The 14663-nt window shown below is 45.2% G+C and overlaps 1 protein-coding gene and 1 long non-coding RNA gene across 2 annotated transcripts; both read left to right on the top strand.

Annotated features, from left to right (window-relative positions):
• Positions 1 to 4115: 4115 nt before the first annotated feature.
• On the top strand, positions 4116 to 6727 carry LOC147963621 (uncharacterized). The gene is made up of 4 exons (XR_015608073.1): positions 4116 to 4577; positions 5527 to 5870; positions 6228 to 6368; positions 6455 to 6727. It is a non-coding gene; the product is annotated as an uncharacterized LOC147963621 (long non-coding RNA).
• A 2213-nt stretch (positions 6728 to 8940) lies between these two features.
• LOC147963620 (F-box protein SKIP19-like) lies at positions 8941 to 10373 on the top strand. Its single transcript, XM_087527786.1, has 2 exons — positions 8941 to 9376; positions 9566 to 10373. Exons 1-2 carry the CDS (start codon positions 8961 to 8963, stop codon positions 10200 to 10202), a joined length of 1053 nt encoding a protein of 350 aa, XP_087383912.1. The 5' UTR covers positions 8941 to 8960; the 3' UTR covers positions 10203 to 10373.
• Positions 10374 to 14663: the final 4290 nt, after the last annotated feature.

Raw genomic sequence — 14663 nt, 5'->3', positions numbered from 1 at the left:
CGCGGAGGTGCGCTGGACGGCCCGGCCTCGCCCTACTCGTCGCTGTCGAGGACAATGACGCTGCCTTCCTCGCGACCGCGGCGCCGGGCCTGGAGCTCCGCGTACGCCCGGCGCTGGCGGCGTACCTGCTCCTGGACGTGGTCCTCCTTCGCCTACTTGAGGGCGGACTCGTCGTCGGGGGCCGCCATCTCGACGTGCTCCGGCTTCACTGGGAGCAGCCCCGGCTCCAGCTTCGGCCGGACCAGGCGGTAGGATCCGCGCGGGGAGGACCGGGCGGCCTCGTTGATGACGAGGGCGCCGCTGTGGGTGCAGCGCCCGAGCGGCGTCTCCTCCGACTCGGGTTTGACGGGGCGGAGTGCGGCTGGTGAGCCGAAGCCCGACGACGAGGACGATCTGCGGCGTCCAGGAGCTACCACGGCAGCGAGAGAAGGACGGCCGCTGTGGGTACTCGAGGTGCGGCACGTTGCCGATCTCGATGTGGTCGAGGACGGCCTCGAGGGTGCAGCCCGAAACGCCCCACCACTCGCACCGCCCGTCGGCGTTGTGGCGGCCCCGCGGGATGACGCCGTTGGTGGAGGCGATCTGCTCCTCACGGCGGTGCTGGAAGTACATCGTCAGCCACGCCACAAGATTCGGGGCCATGGCGGATGCGGGAATCGGAGGCGGCGCGCGGTGGGTCCGCGGCGAGCGCGGTGGCCAGGAGGACTCGACGCCGTGATGGTGACGTGTGGCGAGTCCGGCAGTGGTGGCGTTCGCCGACGGCGGCGGAGTGAAGCTCCGAGCCGTGTGTCAGCCTATGAAGGTGCACGGCGCGGTGCGACGGCACTGGAGCGGCATCTGAGTAGACCCGCGTTTGAGCGTGACGGCATCGACGACGTATGTCGCTAGAACACTAGGCGTGTGTTGCCAGCGAAGAAAGAGCTCGGTGTATGTTGCCGGAGACGAAGAAGTAGGCACGATGATGATTGACGTCAACGCGCCAGATCGAGTCCGCGGAAGTGACAGCGACAACGACGAGATCTGCAACAACTCCGGCAAGTCAAGATTAGAAGGAAAAATGTTAGTACTAATCTTGATGCATGTAGTTAGTTGGTTAGAGGATTTACTAGTCTGGTGCATGCGTTTTGACCCAGCGTGCGTGCGCCGCGGAGGCTGGCATGGGCGCTAGGTCCAGCAGCTTCAGAATCGGCCTTATCGGCGAGGAGCATGCATGCATGAGTTGTCAGCTGGATGAGGTTAGTTAGCTAGCTTAGTGCGTGGAGTTAGTGGCGTGTGTGGTGGCCGTGTGCGTGTGTGCGCCTCTGGGTATAAAACCCCCCACTATGTATTGATGTACTGCACGGGTGTGTTGCCAAGCCACGGTGACAGTATGAACCGAGCTGAGATATGTGGCCAGTAAAATAAGACTGTTCATGAGGCCGAGGCATCGTTCGTGCGGCGAGGCGTTTATGTGTCAGAAAATATTTGTGTCCTTTTTCGTTCACCTACGTCCGTGCGAGTGTGATAGTGAGATAGTCCGGAGTTTGTTCCAACACACAACATATTTCACTTTATTCTTTTACCCAGTTCACAAATTTATGATCAGCAAAGCTAATTAATCAGAGAAAAGGAAAACACCTTCTGCAAGGCATGAAGGTACAATTGTGTAAGCTTAGAAACAAATCAAAGAGTTGTACCTTAATGTCGCTTATTCGACCTCTATTGCACCCATGACAACATAAATCGGAGAGGGACAGAGGGGGGATGAAAGAACACACTGCTTTCACTGAGTGAGAGAGAGAGAGAGAGGAGGGGGGAAGAGAAAGACGCGTGGGGGGAGTGATAGAGAGGAGGATGAGGGAGAGAGATGAAGAGAAACAAGCAGCAAGCCCCAGTATTTATTTTTTCGAATGTTGGCAGATGCTCTGTCAAATTCATTGATTAGAAGGGAAGGCCAGTCACAGAGAGCACCCAAGAAGGGTACGAGAAGCAAAAGAAAAGAAAGTCAGCAAGTGCCGGAAAAGAGAAACAAGCCCCAGTATTCCATTGCCTAATCTGAAGCTTACTTAGAAAGTTTTGGCTAGAGGCATGAGGAAAATGGAGCCTAAAGGATGACAACGTGGTGGGTACACTTGTAGTTTAAATGTTCTTGCGTAAAAAATAGAGAGGTACTTAGCTGTCAGTTGTAAAGCGGTGGTAGTTGTCATATAGATACACTTTTATAGCCTAGGCAAGATGATTGTGGGAGAGGAACTTCCCAAGTTCACAAAGTGTTGTATGTGAGAGGGAGAGGGAGATGGGGGCAGGAGAGAGAGAGGGGGGGGGGGGGGGGGGGGGGCACAGCCCCCTCAGGAATCTACGTAGCTCAGCCCCTGCGTGCACCCCCATTTGTGAATCGTGGTTTCTTCTACATGGTGTAATAATATTCGGGTGGTTTTGTGATGATCCATATAAATTTAATATAGCCACGGTTCTCCGCAAATTAAACATAGATAGCAGCAACAGATGACTGAACTTAAGTTACTGAACTGAACTAGTATCAAAAGGTTGCATGATCTAGAGAACATAGATGAACTAAGCGCCTGATATGAGCTCAGCTTGGATCAACAACACAACTGAAATCATGTATGCTGGTTCTATTTTCAGTACAGCTAATCAAAAGAACAAGAATGGACAACACAAGGCAAAAAGGTATGGATGAACAGGAACATCAAGCAAACCTTACCTGAATCTGATTGATGCTCCCAATCCCAGATAACAAGCATGTAGGAAGACTACCAAACATGTTAGTGACTATATAGCTTCATTAGGGGCAATGTACTAGTGCAATGCTGACATACATCTTATATCTATGGAACAACCGAACAGAATTGCAGTTTCAGTGCACATCAAGATTGGTATTTGGACTATGTGTTTAATCATTTTATCCGGTGGCATCTGCTTCAATCATCGGATAGTGTGCATCCCTAGTTTGTTAATCTTGTTCTGCACGGCCTAACAGTTATCTGGTATGGTTGTGAAACAATATGAGGCTGAAGATTACCAAACATGGTTGTCCTTTTCCCAGCATGTTTGGTAATCTTTAGCCTCATATTGTTTTCTATGTAATCTTGTCCCTGCTAGCTAGTTCTTGGCATTAAACAAAAGATGAGGTTGCAATATTATTATTTTTAAAAAGAAGGATAACCCTCAGCCTTTGTATCGAGTGATGCATACATCCATCTTTATTGTGTTACTGAACAGAGTCTGACAAAAAAAATACAAGGATCAACCCAAAGCCACCTTCCCGGCGATCTATGTCGCTACACCTACAAGCTTGATGATGTGCTCTGAGCGCACCAATTCACACCATCTAATCTGCTGGCCTCACGAGGCTGCCCCGCGGTGAACCGAGAGCATGAACAGGTCTAGCCGACCCACAACACGCACCGCATGCGCATGCTCTTCGATCCGCCAACGTCATCTTTCGCCGTCCCATCTTCACGGGGATCATCACATTGACCTTGGTTCTGCCATTAATTGTGCATGATATCCCAGCATATTCTATTGAAACGCCTAGTGAGTCAGATTAGAGTAAGATACTTTTACGGCCCGTGTACATGTGCAAGAAATTTACACTTATCGTAGCTACATCTTATTTGTGGACGAACGAATAAAATCGAACATGACGAAATTGGGATTTTGGACTTGCTACTATGTGTTTTAATCAAGTTTGTGATGACATATATTTGTTCCGACCATAGGCTAGCAATCTATATCAGTGGCGTGCATCCCAGATTACAAATCCTGTTTCTTCTGCATGGCGTAACAGTACTCTAGTGTGTTTGTGATGGTAATCCTCCTGCATGCCAATTATCCGGGTCTGGGTGCATCGATCAGGCATAGTATGCTTGATGTCCCTGTTCATTCAGCATGTTTGGTAACCTTTTATGAAGGTCGCCCGAAAATGTGGATCGGGAGCGGTCCAAGTCGCTCCGGAAAAAGTGGATCTCCAGTCTGTTACGTCTGTCAGAATCAGATAACAGCGACGTTTTTACACGGGCTGTGATCAGGCCAGCAAACCGACCTACGTACCGCGCGCACACTATAAAACTATCCCATGGATCCACCGATATCGAAGCCAGTGCCAGCTCGCCACATCGTTCAAATCGCACACACGATGCCGTCGTCACCGCCGGCGGCGGTGGCGGCACCACGAAGCAGTCGATCCAAGAAAAAGACACGGACGTACCACGTGTCGGTGTTCTGATTCACGCCCGTCCCGCTGCCGGAGAGGGACTGGGCGGAGCTGCACCCGGACCTGATCTCCTGCATCCTCCACAAACTCGACCAGGCCGAGCTCCTGCTCAGCGGCGTTGCGGGCGTGTGCCGCTCCTAAAAATTTTCGTTTAGTTCTTCGATTCCACCCAACGACGCCATTAGGCTGCCCTCTGTCTTGCCGTCGCCATCGTCGCCGCGCGCCGTCCCGCGCCCCTCCGACGTCGTCCCGCGCCGCCCCAATGTCGTCACCGCCCCGCGCCACCCATGCCCCGACGTGGCCGCCTTCTGCCCCGACCTCGCCGTCACCGTCCTGTGCCGCGCTTCGTCGTCGCCGCCCAGTGAGCCCCCTCCCTTCCCCGCGCCACCGTCCCGTCCTGCTCTCTAGTTTTTTTTCATACACTTTTTTGTAATTCATTGATGTATGTATATATGGATGTTGTATGTATATGTATATATATGTAGATGCATGTATGATCCATGGATATGTATGCATTGATGTATGCTTTTTTTGTTTATAGAATTTTTTGTTAATTTATGTATATATATGTTCATATATATATGTGCATATTTAGAAAAAAATTATGTTGCAAAAGTTACATTTAAGGCTAGTTGATTTAGTGCATTTTAGGTTATTAGTTCTACTGTTACTGCATTTTATGATAGTAGATTCTAGGTTAGTGGATCGAAGAGGAAAAAGTAAAATGATGAAAAGGAACAAAAGAGGAAGAAGGAAGAAGGAAGAAGAAGAAAAAGAAAGAGAGGAAAAAGGAAAATAAGAAGAGGAAGAAGGAGAAGAAGAAGGAGAAGAAGAGGAGAGGAAGAAGTGGAGAAATAAATAAGAAGAGGAACTCTGTTCCTTTCTTCTTCTTCTTTTTTCTTCTTTTTTTCTTCGATCTTTTCCTCTATTCCTTTCTTCTTCTCCTTTTTTTTCTTTTTCTTCCTCTTCTTATTTTTTATCGGGTATGTCGTTGTCGATATACCCCCTCCCCGATAACTTCGACATGAGGGGGGGGTGTCGATAAATAATAGAACTAGTTAAACTAGTTTATTTTTAGTAAGTACTACTTTATTTTATTTATAGTAAATGCTTAGTAGTTGAATTAGTTAATTTAATAAAACTACTTTATTTTACTATAGAAGTAGTTTATTTTTATTAAGTACTACATTATTTTATTTATAGTAAGTGCTTAGTAGTTGAACTAGTTGATTTAATAAAACTATTTTATTTTACTATAGAAGTAGTTTATTTTTAGCAAGAAAATTAATAGAACTAGTTTATTTTTTCAGTTCAAGAAATTATTCCCGCATCGACGTCGACGATGCCTATCCCGCATCCTCGTCGTCGACTCGGCGGACGAGGCCGGCTTGATCAGAGGGGCCATGTCCGGGACTGGGCTTCGCTGGGCTGGTATTGGGAGATGCTACCTTCCGGGGGGCGTAGGTTGGTGAGGAGCCAGCCCATCGTTGACCCGATCCTTGTTTGGTGACGGTCGCGTGGGACAGTGACGGTGTCGAGGCTTCCGGACACCGCGAAGGTGGTACGTCACCGTGTCAGCGAGGAGGACGAGCACGTCCGTCGCTACATGGTTGCGTTGGAGGGCAGGTTCGACAATACCTGGCAGGTTCTTCAGGTATCTCACTGGAGCTATGATCCTGTGATGGTTCCTTCTCTTTGGGTGTCCACCGCCCACGCCGATACCCGTCGGACGCTACGGTTCTAGCTGTATTAGCGATGCTATATGTATGATAGTATTCGAGGTGTATTAGTGATAATATTCGACGATGTACGGACGCAAGAGATGATGTAGTTTTGCTTATAATTGAATGCATGCTAATTTGAATACTACTTTATTTTAGATTTGGTTTTTCTTATTAAATGCTCAAATTGGAAAACTACTACTACTTTGAATGCTAAAATTGGAGAGCACTATGCAAGAAGTATGCATTTGATTAATTGTACAAGTTTAATATTTGAATTATGAACATAGGAAATGTCGTACTCGGAAGACGAAAGTCTCCCGAGGGAGTACGACTGGTGCCACGACGACCGAGGTCTATGCGAAAGACCTCACCTAGATGAAGACCGGCGCTTCAGCATTAACCTCGAGAAGACCTTCGATGTTGAAACGGTACGCAACGACGACAATTTTTTTTTCCGTAAAGCACGACTTCAACTATTTCAACGTGTAATTTTCATCTTTTACAATTCGACTAGCTTATCCCATGCCATGCAAGACACTATGGCTTGGAGAGGATGGGTCTTGAAGACCATGAAAGGATGGAAACAAAAAAAATTCACCCAAGGACCCATCATGGTATGGATTTCGAAGTAAAACTGTACAATTCTGAGAGCGTAACCCATTTTGGTTGCAAAAAATGGGAAGCACTTTTGCAAGATGTATGGTTTTCATGAGGATATGCTTGTCACCATGAATTTTAGTGATCCTGAAATCGAGCAAGACAATATGGACATTTGGGTCCTTGTTGATATGCCTCCAATTCTACCACTATGTGAGTTTCTCAAACATAGTTATTAACTAATTTATATCGTTTATTTCAAAATAATTGACAGCTTATTTCCATTGACAGCTTATTTTCATTCTTGAAAGAATGTGCGGAAGATGGTAGACAAAACCCACTACACCGATGGCTTCAAATTAACTTATCAGGAGAAAAATCATTTGATTGCATTTTGTACTGATATTGAGAATTATAATATCTACAATTAAACTCCTCAATATTATGGTCAATACGTGCCACCAATGCACGTATTGAACCACAGTAACTACAATGAAGATACCCTGATAAGATTTTTTACTATTACGACATCCGTGCATCTTTTGCATACTTCTAAAATTAGTATATATCATTGCTAACTATGAAGTTATTACTATGTTTTTCAACAGAGAATCCCGATGGATTGTGTGCCTCATTTGATATATCAGAATGGTAGCCATGAACATATATCCAGGTCATCCTACGAATCTGAACTGTCCATACCGGATTTCTAAAAGAAGTGGAGACATACTAATCAAACAATGGAAAAAAATGTATGAACAGTCGTAAGGAGGTTCTTGGAAGCAAAAGGAAGCGAAGCACAAGAATTGGAGACAGGATGATCTCCATTCTCCATAATGGAGAGTCAGGGTCTATGTTATTTTATGCTATTTTACCTTAAAGAGGGTATTTAGGTCCTACCTAATACTGATGATTATGTGCTAAGAACAATTAAGTAGGGTTGGTTCAATGACTATGAGGATGATGATCGTATGATTTATTATTAATAACGAGTAGAAGATGTATGATGATGATCAGTAGGACTTGTTATTATGATGATGCATGATGTGAGCATGAAGAGTTATTATATATCAGTGGGTGAAATGAACATGAATTGGATTAAAGTGAAGGCAACATGCATGTGGTGCATGTCGAAAGTAGTACTAATCCAAACTTGATCAAGTTAGGATTAGTATTACTTTCGACATACACCACATATATGTTGCCTTTACTTCAATCTAACCCACGTTTAGGCATAGCAGTACTGTTGGTAAACCAAACACGGAGATAAGAGAGGACGCTTCTCTCTATTAGCTAGGTAACAACCTAAATTAACCCCCAAACCCCCTAAACCACCCTCTTAAAAAAAACACAGCTCCTGCTAGCTGCTGACGCGTGGATGCCTTTTGGTCTCGGTTGGTGCCACCAACCGAGACCAAAGGTCCTCCTGCCTGGGCTCGCCGCAGCGGCCACGTGGAGGCCCATCTGTCCCGGTTCGTGTAAGAATCGGACTAAAGGCCTGAAGCATCAGTAACGACTCTTTAGTTCTGGTTCGCCAACCGGGACAGATGGGCCTTACCAATCGGGACAAATGGCTCTTTTTCTACTAATGTCTATTTGTTTGTTCCTTATCCGTGAGGAATTTTTCTAAGCTTGCTCACTTGCCGAGCCATGCTTTACATCCTTTATGCATCTGCTAGTTGTTTCCCTTTCAGTGTGTATACACACAACATTAACTCTTTAGAATCTGCATACTTTAACTCTTTAAATTCGCATATACGTCTCTTGTAGATTCATTCTAGATAAAACATGTTACCCATGTTATGTAATGTTTACCGGGTGGATTCTCACCTGGTTGATACCCATTTTTGCTTTGGTTCACGGATTCGTGGATTCATATTATTTTTCTTTTGCAGGTAGGGATCCAACTGGAAAAGAATGGGTGAGCAGAAGGCTACTAGGAGGAGCAGCGGTTTACCCTATTCATCCCTTTAATTGTCCCTATTTTCTTTCTTTTCGATTTAGAACATTGATGATCTGTGTGTGTGCTCTATCACAGCCTATAAAAATTTGTAAATCGATGATGATGTATGTAAACTTGTGCGCTCCATGCCAACCTATATATGCTATGTGTATGTACATATGAACAATATGTATTACATGAACTGTAATGTGTACACCACAGTACAGCATGTGCATTTTTTTTAAAATCTTATAATTACTAGAAGTGGCTGGCAGAACTAAGTGGCGGGGAAACCGGCGGTGATCACTAGCGGCGGCGAGGGGAGGACGCACCGGGAAGGTCGCCCGAAAAAGTGGATCGGGAGCCGCCCGAGTCGCTCCGGAAAAAGTGGATCTCCAATCTGTTACGTACTCATAATCAGATAACAGCGACGTTTTTAGACGGGCTGTGATCAGGCCACATCGTTCACATCGCACACACGATGCCATCGTCACCGCCGCCGGCGGCGGCGGCACCACGAAGCCGTCGATCCAAGAAAAAGACACGGACGTACCACGTGTCGGTGTTCTGGTTCACGCCGGTCCCGCTGCCAGAGAGGGACTGGGCGGAGCTGCACCCGGACCTGATCTCCTGCATCCTCCACAAGCTGGACCAGGCAGAGCTCCTGCTCGGCGGCGTGGCGGGCGTGTGCCGCTCCTGGCGGCGGGCCGCCCGGGAAGAGCCGGAGTTGTGGCGCTGCATCGACCTGCGCGGCGGCCTGTGGTTCGTACCGCCGTTCCACCCCAAGTTCAGCCTCGAGGCCATGGTGCGGGCCGCCCTGCGGCTTAGCCAGGGCCAGTGCGAGGCCTTCCTGACCAACCTCGCCGACGACGATATCCTCCTCTTGCTCGCCAAGCAGTAAGATTTCTTCCTTCTTTTCTCTCCCTAATTAGTTAATTATATATCCCAAACCTTTCGAAAGTCTGTCCCCCCGTTGTTAGGTTTTTTTATAGTTTGGTTGGATTAACTAGGGAGAATACGATGCATCTGCATTTATTTCTCTTTGATTAATTGCATTCTTAATTATTTATTTGTCATATATTGCAGGGCACCTGCACTAAAGTGCCTCCATCTCCATAGGTGCTATGTCTCCGATGAAGGATTTGCGGCGGTGATTAAGATGTTACCTCTACTTGAGGAGCTCGAGATTTCGAAATGTCCGCAAATATATAGTAGGGAGGTATATGAACTTGTCGCTACAGCATGCCCACTGCTAAAGCACTTCAGACATGTCTCGGGAAAGAACTGCCATGCTGGTTATGCGATAACATTTGCGGCTCCAAGGATGCGCAAACTACGTTCCTTGGATGTTGTCGGTTGCACCTTCGGTAGGGAAGTTCTGCTATCTATCCTAGACAATTGCCATGACCTAGAGTACCTTAACATGTCAGTGTGCGACCCTATTGCCATTGATAACCCACCAGAAAATCTTGCCTGGATGAGCATGGATGACCTTTATTGGTACTGGAGCAACTATTACGATGACTATACTGGTTGTAACTGCTGCCATCCCTACAAGCCCAGATGTAACTACTGTCGTACCTGGTCATATCCGCATTACCAAGACGATCCCTATTATGATTACTGCTACTACCTTGGTGACGGTGATGATGTTGATGATGCCAATCTCGAAGAATATGAGAATATCCTTGACATCAAGAGCATGCGTAGGTACTTAAGCTAATGTAAGGGTGTATATATGTCAATAATGTTTCAATGCCCTCTCTCAAAGGCGCGTGCAAACTCGCTCAATAATATACTCCTGATTTTTTTTCTACATCTTTTGTTTCATTTCGCTCAAAACAAGTTTAAGTGCTTGTGAGGTGAATGTGCCAAATTGTGTTCTTTATTTTCTAATTCCTTTACCTTCTGACTGAGACATTTGTCATCTTCTCCCGGTGCAAAACCTTCCTACCCCTAGCACAAGCAGATTGTTAACTCAGCTTTACATCAAATTCTGAAATCACACACAACAAAGAGAGGCTCGTTTGGCTTGCTTAATTAACCAACATTTGGTAATGCTAAAACTGATGCACCACAAAATTCTCCATAGACCCGTTCAGTTTGCTGCCAATGACCCGTAAATGGCGCCACGTAGAAGTACAAAATGCCAATTCTCAACTTGTTACTTTTTAGGGCAAAACCAAACAGGTCAGAAAAAACTTACCCATGCCTGCCTATGTAGAGCTTGGCCAATGCCTTACCGTGGACAGCTGCCTTGGAATCTCTATAGCCCGTTAGAGCATGGTTAATAGTATAGCCAATTGATGGCTATATATGATGTTTCCATGTCATATATAGGCCCATTTTTGTACTTGCTCTTATAGCGCAATAGATAGCTCAACATTTTAGACGGGCCATGATCAGGCCAGCGAATCGACCTACATACTGCCAGCTTGCCACGTCGTTCACATCGCAACCAAAATGCCGACATCATCACTGCTGGGAGGGTGGCGGCACCACGAAGCCGTTAATCCAAGAAAAAAACACGGACGTTCCACGTGTCGGTGTTCAAGTTCATGCCCGTGTCATTGCCGGAAAGGGAATGGGAGGAGTTGCACCCGGACCTGATGTCCCGTGTCCTCCACAGGCTGGACCAGGCCGAGCTCCTACTCAGCGGCGCGGCCGGCGTGTGCCGCTCTTGGCAATGGGCCGCCCGGGAGGAGCCGGAGCCGTGGCGCCACATCAATCTGCACGGGCGTCTGTGGCTCGTCCCGCCGTTTCACCCCAAGTTGACCCTCGATGCCATGGTGTGGGCTGCCATGTAGCTCAGCGTGGGCCAGTGCGAGACCTTCCTGTCTGACCTCACCAACGATGATATCTTCCTCGTGGTTCCCAAGCAGTGGCGGAGCCAGGAATTTGCTACTAGGTATTCTTGTAAAAAAATTGCCAAAGCAATATAATAGAACAATAAATGTACAGTAAGATGGAAACATCAATGACTCAATGACTATACAGCGATAATAGTAGAAAAATATCATTGTGGTAAGAAAGATTACAAATGACAAAGGAAATTGCAATGTAATTTTACGATCCCCTTTTTGGAAGAGATTGATGACATCCTCATCTTTCACTTGCTTGAAGAATTCTCTCTCAACGAACGTAACCAAGCAATTCTTCCAATATTCATCACCCATTTTGTTTCTTAGCGTATTATTCACGTATTTCATTGAGGAAAATACCCTCTCAATGCTAGCAGTGGCTACCGGAAGAATGAGCACCAACTTAAGAAGTTTGTAAACAGTATAATATTGTTCACTTTTTTCTTGTCTCAACCATCAAAACTGAAAGCTCACATAGATTCTTCAAATTGCTAAACCTTTTATCCATATGCACACGAGAAATTTGCATGCTTAATTGCCATGGAAGTCTTGACAATTCATCATTTGTGAAATCCTTAGCATAAAACTTTCTAGAAAACCTAACCAACATCTATTTATCATAAGCAACAAATGAATCACGTGGACTGAGTGCTTAATGCAAGTAAACAATTCAGTGTTTACCTCATCAAATCTTGCATCCACTCTTGAAGTTTCGTATCAATGACACCCGCAAACATTTCAACCTTGAAGCGATGATAATTCTTTGTGCCATTAAAGAACCCTCTTTTTGGTCTCCCGGCAGGATAATAAGGCATGTCAACAACTTTGATCTTGTGCTTTACACAAAAAGAAGTGACATTATGAAGAAAATCATTCCACCCTTCATCTTCTCACAAGCATTGTAAGTGTAGCTTTGTGAGATCAACAATCTTCCTAGTATTAACAATATCTTCTTTCTTTTGCAAAGCTCTACTCAAGTCATCGGTGTATTCAAATATTTCTTGCATCAAGTGTGACATGAAAATAAATTCAATTGTCCGAAATGATGTCAACATAGTCATTGCTGCTACAGCCTCCGTGTCGTTATACTCTTTTGTAATATTGATGAGAACACACCTTATTGCGGGATGCATAGAGATAACATGGTTGATAGTCTTGTAGTGAGAGCCCCAAAGAGTATCATATGGCCTTCCAATACCCATTACTTGATTCAAACCTGTCCCGGTTTCTACTTCTTCCAACTCTAATGCAGCAATAAGTTCCTCAGCTTGAGCTATTCAAAGCATTCTCATCTTTTACAAGAATAACCTAGAACATTTAGCAAACATGCCAGCTGTTGAAAGAACCAATAAGAATCACCACTCTTATTTGCAACAAGAGTTAATTGTAGTTGATGGGCAAAACAATGGACATAATAGGCATAAGGAGACTCATCCATGATTAGTTTCTTCAGGCCATTAGCATTACCTTTCATGTTACTAGCCCCGTCATATCCTTGCCCACGGACCATTGCAAAGCTCAGATTGTATGTCATAAGCATGTCCTCAATTGTAGCTTTAAGTGTGAAAGAGGAAGTGTCTTCAACATGGCAAGACCAAGAACTCTCACAACTGTCCTTCCTTTCATATCCACATAATACAAGAAAACAACTTGCTGTTCATTCTGGTACACATCACTAGACTCGTCCGCAAGTACTGCAAAATGTTCACCATCAAGATCTTCAATGACTAGTTTAGTAGTCAGCTGGGCACAACTTTTGATCAACTCTTGTTGTATATCATGGCAAGTCATCTTACAGTTTTGCGGAGCATTCTTTAGAACCACCCCATCAACCTCTTCAAAGTTTCGTGCAAGCCAATTTAAAAGAAGTACGATTTCATTCCTTCTTCTCTTTTCCCTAATAATTAACTATTATCCTCAAACCCTCTATGTGTATTATTGAATTGCGGGAGAATACATGCAGTTTTATTTGAAGGGTAACGTCTCCTAACTAATTGCAGATTTTTTCTTTGGTACATCCATAGATAAGTTCACAAATTTGATGCAAATTAACGATGAGGATTCTTTTCTCGCAAATACGCAAAACTTGCGTATCATTTTATTGATAGAAGGAGAAGAATGAGTACAGTGGAGTACACATGACACGAACGCAGGCAGGCATGAACATGATGCTCGGAGCAAAGAGACAAGGGATGCTCGGCCCGAACAGAGGATACATCACAGTTAACCTACCAAACCCGAGCTAAGAGTGGTGATGCCAAACTAACAAGAATTTAAACAACGTTGAGCCAAAATCAAGGACACCGCGAGCAAGCAATAGTGCCTTCAAGAAGGAAGACGACACCGTGATGCTGTCACTATCTGGTACGGGGACCCGGACGTAGGGTTCCCCCTGACCCCAAAGAGGGGCGCAGCTAAAGGCCTTGGTAGCGCCTCCAAGATTAGAATTACCCTTTCAATCAAAAATATAGATTGTTCCGATCTATTGGTAGATGCATTGGAAGAATAGGGATTAGACTTAGCTGATCATGAATGTATAAGAATGCCCTTTTAAGTAACTTTAAATTCATGTAAATTTTTAAGTGGGTGTACGAAGCAAAGCTCCTAATTGCGTACCTAATTATTAGTAAAAGCATTATCTTATTTCATGCTACCTTTCAGGGCACCTTCTCTTAAAAATCTCCATCTTCGCGGTGGCAACCCCCTGCCCAAGGATGTGTGAAGCTGAACGTCGACGGATCTTTCTGTGAGGAATTGGGTGAGGCGGGCGCTGACAAGGTCCTGAGAGACACCAACGATGCCATCATCTTGTCAGTGTGTAGGAGTGTGCACAACTGCGCCGGACCTCTACAAGCGGAGCTTTTGGCTCGTTTGGAGGTCTGAATTTTGCTATGCAATGGTCACAGCTCCTGGTTGATGTGGTGATGGACTGCCTTGATGCGGTACAATCAATCTGGGCACGGACTGAGCACTGGTCACAGAACGCGATGATGATTAGCGAAGTCAAGGTAATTTTAGGTGAAAGGCGTAGCTCTATTGCTCGTATTAGCAGGCACCAAAATATTGTCAGTCATAGATTGGCTTCCTTTGGTCGTGTAGAAGCTAGGACATCAGTTGGCTTCGGTCTGGCTCTGTTAATGTACCACAAACCAAAACCATGGTTTTCAATTCCCAGTTTCAGAAAAATTTCAGCACCAACCGAAATCACCGAAATTCAGTGAATTTTAGTGATTTCATTTTGCATTTCAGCCAAATGAATGAAATATTTAGTTGAACTCAATTAAAGTTTTGACATTTTTTTAAAACTATATTTATTTATTTTT

The sequence above is a fragment of the Triticum urartu genome, chromosome 6A, assembly GCF_056163025.1.
Source record: "Triticum urartu cultivar PI428250 chromosome 6A, HENAU_Tu73, whole genome shotgun sequence".
Taxonomy (NCBI): domain Eukaryota; kingdom Viridiplantae; phylum Streptophyta; class Magnoliopsida; order Poales; family Poaceae; genus Triticum; species Triticum urartu.
The sequence above is the reverse complement of the archived record's forward strand: the minus strand, read 5'-3'. Positions and strand labels throughout refer to the sequence as shown.

Bases quoted from the DNA above. Each gene is read 5' to 3' on its own strand.
- LOC147963620 (XM_087527786.1), top strand. From the start codon at position 8,961: ATGCCATCGTCACCGCCGCCGGCGGCGGCGGCACCACGAAGCCGTCGA. The intron at 9,377-9,565 runs GTAAGATTTCTT...CATATATTGCAG, and splicing joins CTCCTCTTGCTCGCCAAGCA to GGCACCTGCACTAAAGTGCC.